The sequence below is a fragment of the Armigeres subalbatus genome, chromosome 3 (assembly GCF_024139115.2).
Source record: "Armigeres subalbatus isolate Guangzhou_Male chromosome 3, GZ_Asu_2, whole genome shotgun sequence".
Lineage (NCBI taxonomy): Eukaryota > Metazoa > Arthropoda > Insecta > Diptera > Culicidae > Armigeres > Armigeres subalbatus.
In genome coordinates, this window is record NC_085141.1 from 157,154,192 (window position 1) to 157,165,898 (window position 11,707).

General features: G+C 41.2%; 1 protein-coding gene across 4 annotated transcripts in view; it reads left to right on the top strand.

Moving 5' to 3' along the window:
- LOC134220288 (proline dehydrogenase 1, mitochondrial) overlaps nt 1-9,367 on the top strand; it is a 95,505-nt gene extending 86,138 nt beyond the window's left edge. For all 4 annotated transcript variants that reach the window (XM_062699302.1, XM_062699305.1, XM_062699301.1 and 1 more), the window contains 7 exons: nt 2,473-2,537; nt 2,602-2,780; nt 2,840-3,014; nt 3,083-3,244; nt 3,308-3,499; nt 3,571-3,748; nt 8,196-9,367. In XM_062699302.1, coding sequence (XP_062555286.1) covers nt 2,473-2,537; nt 2,602-2,780; nt 2,840-3,014; nt 3,083-3,244; nt 3,308-3,499; nt 3,571-3,748; nt 8,196-8,401 — 1,157 coding nt within the window. In that variant the 3' untranslated portion in view covers nt 8,402-9,367. The remainder of the gene's footprint in view (nt 1-2,472; nt 2,538-2,601; nt 2,781-2,839; nt 3,015-3,082; nt 3,245-3,307; nt 3,500-3,570; nt 3,749-8,195) is intronic.
- Nucleotides 9,368-11,707: the final 2,340 nt, after the last annotated feature.

The following is an 11,707-nucleotide window of genomic DNA, read 5'->3' on the forward strand; positions in this document are numbered from 1 at the left end:
ACAATATCATTCTCATGTACAAGGCATGTACTTAAATTATGATTCTTAATGGCATTCAAGAAACAAATTTCACTGGTCCTGTGTTCCGTCCTTATAGAACCTAATGTTCAGTCAGTTATCTTGACAAATTTTCAGAATTGTATGCGATGAGCTGTTCTTGTTAAAATTCTGTTCACAATTGATTTCAAAATTAGTTGAAGCTAAAATCTTACCATTACAAAAAATATGCTGGCAGTTTATAATTGGAAAGTGATGTAGACTATAATGTGCTATAATGACAGTTGGGAATATTTCATCTGGAGATGTAATGTTAATAAAGTAGAAGAAGATGTCGTATCTCTCAGCTAAAACAAAGTTGCATGTGCTAGCGAATAAGTGTAAGGTGGAGGTGATATAGGCACATGCCTTTATTTGAGTTCATTCAAAGTGTACGTATATGGTCTCCACTTTGTGCACTTATTCGCAATATTATACGATCTCTTGTTTGCTAGGTTACTTGCTGGTTCTTACAAAAACTTCTTCCAATAAACATTAGTGTGCAAAACTCCAAATATAATATTTTTAATCATCTTAAAAACCAAAAATCGATCGATGTTTTTTATGTCCTCCTTTTTAACCAAATGTCCTCCTTTTTCGCTACGATTGTCCTCCTTTGGAAAAATTTCATATGGTCACCCTACCGTTCGTATTTTCTTCAGTAAGCATAACGATCGGCCGGTCATCAAAATTTTGTTTTGCTTTGTGCGGGTGAGTAAATTAATCAGAAAGTAAAAATTTGTTTCTATTGAAGTACTAATTTATGTAATAATTTGTGTTCTAAACAGAGAAATATTCATTCGAAAAGTTTATAAATATTTGCTTATCCTTTCCACCTAAAATATTTGGGAAGATTTAATTTAGTAACGCAAAAATTGGCCATTTTCCATATGTCACACGTTTTGTATGAATTATAGAAATTTTTTGTAAGGATTGTCAAACTTCGGGCAACTACCCCCCGCCTCCCCCTCAAAGCGTTACGTAATTTTTGGATGCTCCCTTATATGCTAACATTATAATTCCTTTCTTGTTGCAAAATCAAAAGTCCAACAAGCAACCAACCTGTATACAAAAGTTGTTCCCCAGAAGTACCCGTACCGCATCCCTCCTAAATATAGCAATTGGGTTGCGGATAAGTCCGGAATAGTGACTATCAGGACTTGCGGGAAGTACCCCACCCAGAAGATAGTGTCATCTCCTGATGATGAGGGTTTTGTTATAGCAAAGGTAAACGGAGTTTAATTTTGTAGCTGTTACTGTCCTCCTAGATGGAGCATAGAGCAGTATATTAGGGTGTTAGATAAATTTGTAGTGAGACTAACTAGTCCTAAACCGTTAGTTGTAGCAGGTGACTTCAACGCGTGGACAGTGGAAAGGGCCTCTCGGTTCGCTAACGCTAGAGGTCATATCCTGCTAGAGTCTCTAGCGATACTGAACGTGGCCCTGTTGAACAAGGGCCAAGCGTCAACGTTCAGAGGCCCGAATGGCGAGTCATGCATAGATGTGACCTTTTGCAGCGCGGGATGGACGGTGGAACCTTAATGAAGGGTTCACGAAAGGTATACTGCCAGTGACCAGCAGGAAATACGTTTTTTGGTCAGCTATATCCTCATCAGAATCACAAGGCGGGTCAGTAAAGCTTATCTAGGATGGCGTACCTTGCAGTTCAACCAAAAACTGCTGGAATAATCACTACAGTGGGAAAATCGGACTCTAGACCTTAGTGGTGATAAGTTATCCGATGTTCTAACACGAGCATGTGACGTAACAGAACATCGAGCATGTGACGTAGACATAGGAGGACTATGTCTACTGGCAACCGCAAACTGGTGCACTGGTGGATGAGCACGATAGCTGATCATCGCAGAACCTGTCTAAGAGCTAAACGAAGGTTGCGACGTGCTAGAACCGAGGCGAACAAGATAGAAAGACGCCGGGTGTTCCTAACAGCGAGCAGAGCTCTGAACTACGACATCAAATGTAGTAAGCGACCCTGCTTTGAAGAGCTGTGTAGGATGGTTAATAATACTCCATGGGGGGATGCTTACAGGATAGTGATGGCTAGGACCAACAGCACACCTCCTGAGAAATCATTTCATAGCCTTGTGCTTTACTCCTAGCCTTGTGCCTCAATTTCCGGTGCTAGTCTAGGCAATTTTGGGTTTGGATAAAAGTATCATCGTGTGTTAGCCTCACGATATACGAATGCAAAAATGGTTACTCGGCTTAGAAACCTCGCGATTAATAACTGTGAAAGTGTTGAATGAACACTAAGCAGGCAGCGAGGCGGCAATGTCTCAGTGGGGGATTTAAAACCAATTTTTCAATCTGTTATGCAATGAAAATGATGAAATATTATTTTGTTCAAGTTACTAATATTGATATTAAAGTAATAAAACGAATCAGATTAAAATTCTTTCATTTTATTGATTGCAGGTGCCACCTTCGGAACTGGTATTACCGCCATCAAGCTGACTGCACTCGGCAGGCCTCAACTGTTGGTAAGTACTCAAATCTGATGTCTCTTATCAGATTAACAATAGAAATGTTCCACCTTAAAAACAGCTCCAACTGTCAGAGGTCATCATGCAAGCTCGTAACTACATGATGGAACTGGCTGGCGACACCGGCAACGTCCTAACACATCACAAAACTATCCAAGATCTCGAACGATACCTGAGCAAAGTGACCGACAAGAACGAGGTGAAGAAATTCTTGGAAAAAGTAACCTCTGACAAAGATGGGTAAGTCGTCCTCAGTTGCGTCTTTGATGGGCATCTTTCACTGGTAAGGCTGTTTTCAGTATTCTACACTTGTTCCCCTGGTCGGGAATCATTAACGAAGACTGCGAATTGAGCGAAACGTTCCGAGTACCCGATCCAGTTACCGGACAGATGCGTCGATTGATCTCACAGATCCCACCCAAAGAGGAAGAAATGTTCCGCAACATGATCAGACGGTTGAACACAATTGTCAAGGTCAGTTTTATCGCTAAGATTTCTCGGTACAGAACATATTCCTATGCTTTTTGTTCCCATATTTACAGACCGCTCAAGACTTGGATGTGCGTATAATGATTGACGCCGAGCAGACCTACTTCCAACCGGCCATTTCCCGAATCACGTTGGAGATGATGCGAAAGTACAACACCGAGAAGGCAATTGTGTTCAATACGTATCAGTGCTATCTGAAAAATACCTACAGAGAGGTATGCTCGGAGTATATTTTAATCTGACTAACATTTCATATATAACATTCGAATGCATTTTAGGTATGTACCGATTTGGAGCAAGCCAAGCGACAGAACTTCTATTTCGGGGCGAAGCTGGTACGGGGAGCGTACATCGAACAGGAACGGGCACGTGCCGCCGCCCTAGGTTACGAAGATCCAACGAATCCATCGTTCGAAGCGACTACGGAGATGTACCACAAGACGCTGACCGAATGTTTGAGGAGAATCCGAGTAAGATTGAGCTGCCGAAAACTAGGAGGAAGGCTTCGAGAATAATGATATGGGTTTTTTACTATTTTTAGATCCTCAAAGACGTTAAGGAGGATCCAAAGAAAATTGCCATCATGGTGGCTTCGCACAATGAGGACACGGTGAGGTTTGCCATTAAGAAAATGGATGAAATTGGTATTCACCCAGAGGACAAGGTCATCTGCTTCGGCCAGCTGTTGGGCATGTGTGACTACATTACTTTCCCACTCGGTAAGTGTTAGATAGTTAATATTCCTCTCGTATTTTCTTAACGATAAGGGTCCATACCTACCTAGATACCTGGTTGGATACAGCGATATGCCTGGCGTATTGTAGAGCTCCATAATCGTCGGTCTTGGGTGATGTTCCTCCAGTTTACCCGAACGTTTAGGGTCCCCAGGTCCGATTCCATCGCGTGCAGCCAGCGTGTTCGTGGCCTTCCATGAAGTCACCGGTCCCTATCTGGTTTCTCTGTTGAATATTGTTTTCGAATATTCTTTCTTCAGACATTTGCACTAAGTGACCAGCCCACTGAAGTCTGCCGTATTTCATACGGTCAAATGGGGGTGGAAATGGGTCACTGTTTCAACTACTTAGAATGCTTGTAGAATAGATTGAATGTATCTGAGGGCAAGAAGACTAAAATATAAGAGATCTTTTTGAACAATTTTGCTCTACGACTTCCAGATCGCCGGTGAGAGCGATGACCCATTGTCACCCCCGAAGGCGGTTCACAATATTTTTTTGTGTGTGTGGGATTCATCCTCTACCCCTCACCTGGCTGGGGGTGTTGGTCAAGTAGTACTACGAATAATTTGATCAGATCGCATGCTCCGTAATGGTGCCCTTTTTGTTACGAAGCCTAGTACTACAAAAGGGATTCACTTCTGAAACAAGACAGCGAGTGGAGGGAATGGGATGTACTAGTTGTTCATAACAGGTACAGCAAAACGTAACAAGGACGCCTTTATTTGTACTACACCCAGGTTTTTTTTATACGGTTGGAATTCATTAATTTCTCGGGTAACCTGATTTTTTACCACTTTTCAAATACCCCCTGAATTTTCTTTGATTTTTTGTGAATTTTTTCGTGGGGTTAACTCATTGTTTCATTGATGCTGAAGGTCTTAAACGACTAAAACCAAACCGTGTAAAAAAAAACCTGGGTGTACTACTCAGGGAATAGAAGGTCGAGAAGAGCCACCGTTGCTAACTAAATCGTGAACCGAATATCTGGGACTCCCACAATAGCAGCAAACGATGCCCTGTACGTATTTAGTGGCATTCAGATGAAATTTAAAGTTTATAGCACAATGAAATGAACGATCAGAAAGTAAAGAATTGGAACGTGCTCACCGATTTAGTTCCTCCACTACTGTTGACTTCATTGCTTCTTCTTCTTCTTCTTCTTATTGACATTACATCCCCACACTGGAACAGAGCCGCCTCGCAGCTTAGTGTTCATTAAGCACTTCTACCGTTATTAACTGCGAGGTTTCTGCGAGGTTTCGAACCCAGCCACCCTCAGCATGGTCTTGCTTTGTAGCCGCGCGCCTTACCACACGGCTAAGGAGGGCCCCGACTTCATTTCTGGCGACATAAAATCATGGACCAAGTTGAATTTTATGACGGCACAAGCTCTCCTGTCTATGTCAGAATAAATAGTAAACGACTTCACACCGGTAAGCTGTAGGGATGCAAAATCTGACTAATTAGACACTTGAACGTTTACTGTCCAATCGACCCGATGGATATTGAAACTTCGTTAGGATCCATGTTGGGATGTTCTAACATTTAAAACAGCTCTCTGAGGGTTTCTTTCGCTAAACCTTCTCGCTGCACCAGGTCATCAGTGGTATGGTGTTATCTTCATCTTCGGCATGCGTCAACATCACGGTTATACTAAGTGAACAATCAGGAGAAACATTATTCTTCTGGTATAGTACCATCAGCCAAAACGAAAAAAAAAACGAGCTGTCGAAATTTTTCACATCCGCCCGTCGCACGCGGCACACTACGATCTGCAGGCGGTTCACAATATTTTTTCTTTGTATACTTGATACAGCTCATTTGATTCATGTGTCTGCGCCACACATCATTTTCTAGTTTCCCTCCGAGTATTGTACTGCCGAAATCTGAAAAGTGACGTATACGCCATTTTCCAAAAATGGTGTTAACGAGTACTACTCATCGAGCTTATTAACAGAAAAATGGAAAACATGCATGTTGTAAAATGGCTGTTACGTCACTTTTCCAGATTACAGTGTACGCAGCACTTTTCGCGCGAAAACCTCGAAAGCTCTCCGGTCCGCCTCTTTTAATGTCCATGCATCATGTCCATGAAGAGCCACTGGTAGAATCAGAGTTTTGTATAGAGCAAACTTCGTTTCCGTCTGCATGTTGCGGGACCTAAGCTGGTTACCCAATCCGTAAAAGGCCCTATTCGCAGCAGCAATACGTCTTTTCATTTCACGGGAAACGTCATTGTCACATGTCACAAGCGTTCCAAGGTAAACAAATTCTTCAACAACCTCAAACACATCCCCACCAAGCACTACCTCTGCAAGTCTGCACCAACACCACTAGATCTTCCCCTACACTCAACTAAACTATCTTAGGGACATCATAAGCTTCATCTTATGAAGCATGGAAAAATAATCGGATTTCATTTTCATCGTGCCTCTTATGACAATTAATTGGTCTGTTATGAAATTAATTTGTGTGTCTTATGAAGTTCATATAAGTTTTCTATAGAAAAATAAACATGTGAGTTGTCTTATGATTTTCATTACAACTCTTGATGTGAAAAACTCATAAGAAAAATCTTATGAAATGAGAATTCAACATATGGTAGAGTTAATGGTTAAGCCTATCCTCGCCATCCCCTTTTTCAGTGGGACAAAAGCCTCCACTACTGCTCTGCGATCGATTCCAATAAGGTCGATGTCGTCCGCAAAGCCCAGTAGCATATGCGACCGTGTGATGATAGTACCGTTCCTCTGCCAGATCTCGCCAGCGCCTTTGAGTGCAATGTTGAATAATTAATTCGAAAGTGCATCACCCTGCTTCAATCCGTCTAAGGTCACAAACGAGGTTGACACTTCGTCTGCAATCCGAATACTTGATTTCGAGCCATCCAGCGTTGCACGTATCAGTCTAACAAGTTTCGCCGGAAAACCATGTTCGGACATTATCTGCCACAGCTCATTTCTCTTCACTGAATCGTGCGCTGCTTTGAAATCAATGAACAGATGATGGATCTGCAAGTTGTACTCCCGGAATTTATCAAGGATTATTCGCAGGCTAAACATCTGATCCGTCGTTGATCGGCCCTCACGAAAACCTGCCTGGTATACGCCGACGAAGGATTCCTCAAGCGGTCTCAGTCTGTTAAACAGGATTCGCGAAAGGATTGTGTAAGCCAAGTTCAGAAGGGTGATCCCTCTGTACTTGGCACACTCTAGTCTGTGCCCTTTCTTATAGATTAGGCATATGAGGCCATCCAACCAGCCGGCAGGCAGTTCTTCATCCTCCCATATTTTCTGAATAATGTGGTGGATTGATTGATACAGCTGCTCATTTCCGTGTTTGAGAAGCTCGACCGGGATCTCGTCCTTCCCAGCAGCTTTACAGTTTTTCAGCTCGTTTAGAGTCTTCTTTACTTCGTTCAGCGTTGGTAGTTCCACAGCTTGAACGTCGCTAACTATGTCCATCCTGCTCCTTAATACACCTTCATTTCCACCGTACAACAAATCTTCGAAGTGCTCCTTCCACCTGGCTGCCACCATAGTCTTGTCTGTCAGCAAATTCTCCTCTAGGTCATTGCACATGGCGGGCACTGGCGCAGTCTTATGCCACGCGCCATTGAAAGTTGTGTAAAACCTTCGCATATCGTTTCTATCCATGTTCTCCTGCGCTTCAGCTATCACACTCTCTTTGTGTTGCTTTTTTTCTGCAGTGGATTCGTTTCTCTTCTGCCCTTGATGTACCGCTCTCTGTTAGAACGGGTACGAGCCACTAGCATTCGACTCCTAGCAACATTTTTCTCGTCCGTCACTCGCTGGCACTCCTCATTAGCCCTAAGTAGCACACATGTTCTACTTAGATTACTGCAACTCGTTTGTGACCAGATTTAGCCATAAATAAGTTGCTGGAACCGATTCTATCTGACATGTGCTGTCCGGGAAACCAACTATTTCGGTGGCGTCGCTGTGCAGTGCCTAACACTTCCTGCGCTGTTGTAGTCACGTTGAAGGGGCTGCCTTCTCGATGCTGACACGATGCAACATGGTGTGCACAGTTTAGATTAGAGTCCCTCGCTGGCACTCGGACGAAGATCAATCGCCCCCAACCGCCCCTAAGCGCCCCAGACGTAAGAGGCTAAGGACCGCAAAATGGGGTCTATTTTATTCCTTCAGGCACGCGAAGTACCAATGGTACGCTTTACCCAGCATTTGCGACAGAGTAATAAAGTTGGAAATAAGGAAGCCCCGAGTAAATCTGCTCACTATAAGATATTGAAACGTCATTATTCAATATTTATTGATACTACTCAGGTCATCATAAAGGTGTATCATGGACAAATAAGATTTTACAGTGATTACAGCTGAGGGTGGTCATCTTGCCCCACTTTCCCCTATTTTTTCATCTAAGAAATAATGTTATTCTTCCGTTACAGGTCAAGCCGGCTACTCTGCGTACAAGTACATCCCCTATGGCCCAGTAAACGAAGTGCTGCCATACCTATCCCGGCGGGCCCAGGAAAACAAAGGCGTGCTGCAGAAAATCAAGAAGGAAAAGCGCTTGCTGCTGAGCGAAATCGCCAAACGGATCGCCAAGGGTCAGCTATTCTACAAACCCAAGGGTAACTATGTACCGATCTAAGCTGTTCCGATATGAACCTGTAGAAAGAGATCACAGTTACGTCCCATTGTAATACATACATACAAGCGAATGCGACACATTTTAAACGCCATACGTCACGGACCGGAACTCCAGCGACCGTTACCAGCATAAGCGTGCTATGGTGATTGTACTATTAGTTGTTAACTGGTAGGGAAAATCTTTCGAGCGAGGCTCTACGCTGTTGAAAAGCAGTTTCCAAATTGTACTAAGAGAAGATGAGAACCAAATCATGTTTTTAGCAAAGGGATGTATACATATAGTTGGATAATTTCTCGAAAGTAAGTAAAAATATTGATATTTAACGCTCACACCCCCGAAAAAAGACGGACAGCAACTGTTATGTTGTGAAATTTCAGTTGCTTTTATTCGAGTAAAGTAGGAGGACACCGAATCGAAGATTTGTGATTGTAATTTTAGTTGTGGTAGCTGCTACGTTATAAGGCGAATATTTTTTAATTTAAAACAAATTAACCGAACAGCGTTGTTTACGTTCAGGCGTTCTCTAAAACAAGGAAAGCGCCGAGCCAAGTGGTATTATGATAAAATAATTGTTTAGGAAGCCTTCAATTAGTTGAACCTAAGAAATGCGCAGATCTGATACTCTCCTTTTCTGAGTGGAAATAGTAGAATCGATTAAACCTACCTACACACAAACACACATTGACAACAGAACTAGTAAGTAGTGGAAGAGTGTAATGAAACTGCCTCAGGACGACAAATAGTAGCGGAAATTACCATCGCATCTATCCAAAGCCCTGTTTGCAAACGACGTCTTAAGGAAACGACTGTGTTGTTTAACCGCATCTTGATGTTTTCAGGTGCAATCCGAATAACATTAAAAACGAACCGATACCTGGAGTTTACGTACATCTCGGTGTTTAATGAGGAATTTGAATCTCTATGTGTTGTCTCGAATAAAATGAAATAAAAAAATAGGAAATAAAACTTTCTATTGCGGAGAATTAACATGAGCAGTCACAGTTCAGTTCGATATATTGTAAAAGCACAAATTATCCTCACGGTGCGCTGCATTGCGTTCACGTTGCAACTCGTGTTTCGACTAGAGTTCCATAGATTTTCTGAAGGTATTGTCGTCTATCATTTTCTGTCGTTTTATATCTCATTTAGTAAATCCCATTTTTAAATTATTTGGTGAAAAATATAATTGCTTGATGCTTTTTTTGTGTTCTAATCTAAATTTTATGCGCATTGGATGTGCCATACTGTTAGTTATCCATTATTCGAACAAGCAAAAAAAACGGAAATAGAAAGCAATCCATTTTTCAATTAAAAAAACTTAAAATGTTAATTTACCCAATAATTCACTTTTATGCAATCGAAATGAACTGTCTCTCTCTCTAAACGAAAATTTAACGAAACTAATCAACTAAATGATTTCGGTGGTTTTCCGTTAAATTAAATCAGCACACAAAATGGATCAGTTTCACCGAGCAAACCCGAATTCTGATTACAATTAATGATGCGGGAAAAGTTGACAATAAACAGTGAAGGTGAAAACAAACAACAAAACTAATTATCGTGTAACTGAAACCAATTGAAATGTGAACGGATATTAAAATAAACGTAAACAAAAGTCTTAAGAAACTATGTGAATGTATAATGTACGTTATAAGTTACTGAGCAGGCATTAGATTATAAAAACGTGTTACCCTCGATTCGTGTTCGTCTCGAATACCTTCAATGGTTGAAAGATGTTAGCGAAAAAGGTTTTCACATACACATGGACAGACAGACACACACACTCACGTATATACCTATACTATAATTACAAACTACTATTACTGCATATACATCTAATTGAAAGGGTAATAACGAAAATACAACAAGCTAGAGATGCTGAAAAACTCAAACATTAGAAGAAATTAAAACGAAGAAAAATGTAATTGAATTCAACCTATTAAATTGAGCAAACACAAACAATAAAGCCGATACACACATACAAACATGGTGGTGAGCCTACTTAAGCCGTAGACCATATGGCACGGGATAAGCTAGAAAAGGCTACCAGTCGTTCAGTTTCGAAAAGGCAAACCAATAAAAGCATGTTCTAGTTGTAGGATGTGTATAATATTCAAAATCAAAATCAGAATATAACGTGAACAAACAAAAATAACAAACCAGATTCTTTAAAATGGTAGCGGTAATATCATCAAACTTCCTTACTTATAAGAAAATTAATGCCAAAATCCCTAATTATATTTTTCATCTTATTAAGATGAATCAAGTATGTGACTACTAATCTCGTTACACGCGAAATTTCCTCTATGACAACTGTGGAGATACAGAGATAATCTTTTTTATCAACGGATGTCACACTAATATTACTTCTTCCCCGGATGAGCATTAAGACGTGACCGGTGCCGTAATTGATCCATTCAAGTTTTGAACTGACGGCGCTGGTGGTTGAGTTGTAAGTGTGACTGCCACAGTGCCACTCACTATAGGGAGGGGGAGTCTATGTAGTCACGGTCATATGCTTCACTCGGATAAAAAGTAAAGCCGTACGTCTCAGGTGTTGATGGGCACGATATGGAGGGTCTAAGCACAAAGAACAGACATGGAAGCTCATACAAAATTTTATTGAAAACGTGTGTAAAGCTCCTCAGCGCCGCCAAAGCAGACTGCCCGACATACAAACTCAATCTCACGGTGGTTTACACTACGTAAATAAGGTGATGCTGCCATCTACACAGAAAAAATAAAGAACCTAAAAAAAAGTTTAAAGAACTCAACTTTGAGTACGAAGTTCAAATTTTTAACTCAATATTAGGTAGTTTTCTCACTCCCTCTCATGAATGTTATTATAAACAAAGAGAGCTGCATCGACCCAACGTATGCTGTTCCGTGGAAGAAGCCAAATTTGAGTTGTTTTCACCATAGTCTCGAGTGAGTGAAAATAACATAAATTTGAGTTGGTGAAACTTCATAGTGGGTGAAAATTCAACACGGGAGTAAAGGCAAAGTACTCACCGGATTTTTTCGCATTTTACTTATTTTTGGCTTCTTCCACGCAAGGTCGGATTTGAGTGAAAGGAACCGTCAAGTGAGTTGTTTCTCGGTTCCGTGTAGTGACAATTTGGAATGAACACTACAGGCCTGGTAGCGGGTCACTTTTTTCGGGTCAGTCACTAAAAAGTCTCTCTTTTCGAGCTAAAGTTACTAAAGTTACTTTTTCTCGGAAAAAGTCACTATTTTCAACTATTTTGATCCAAAATCCAGGGATCTGTTTTGGACATCGTCGTAGAAAGTAGCAGTCGCATAATA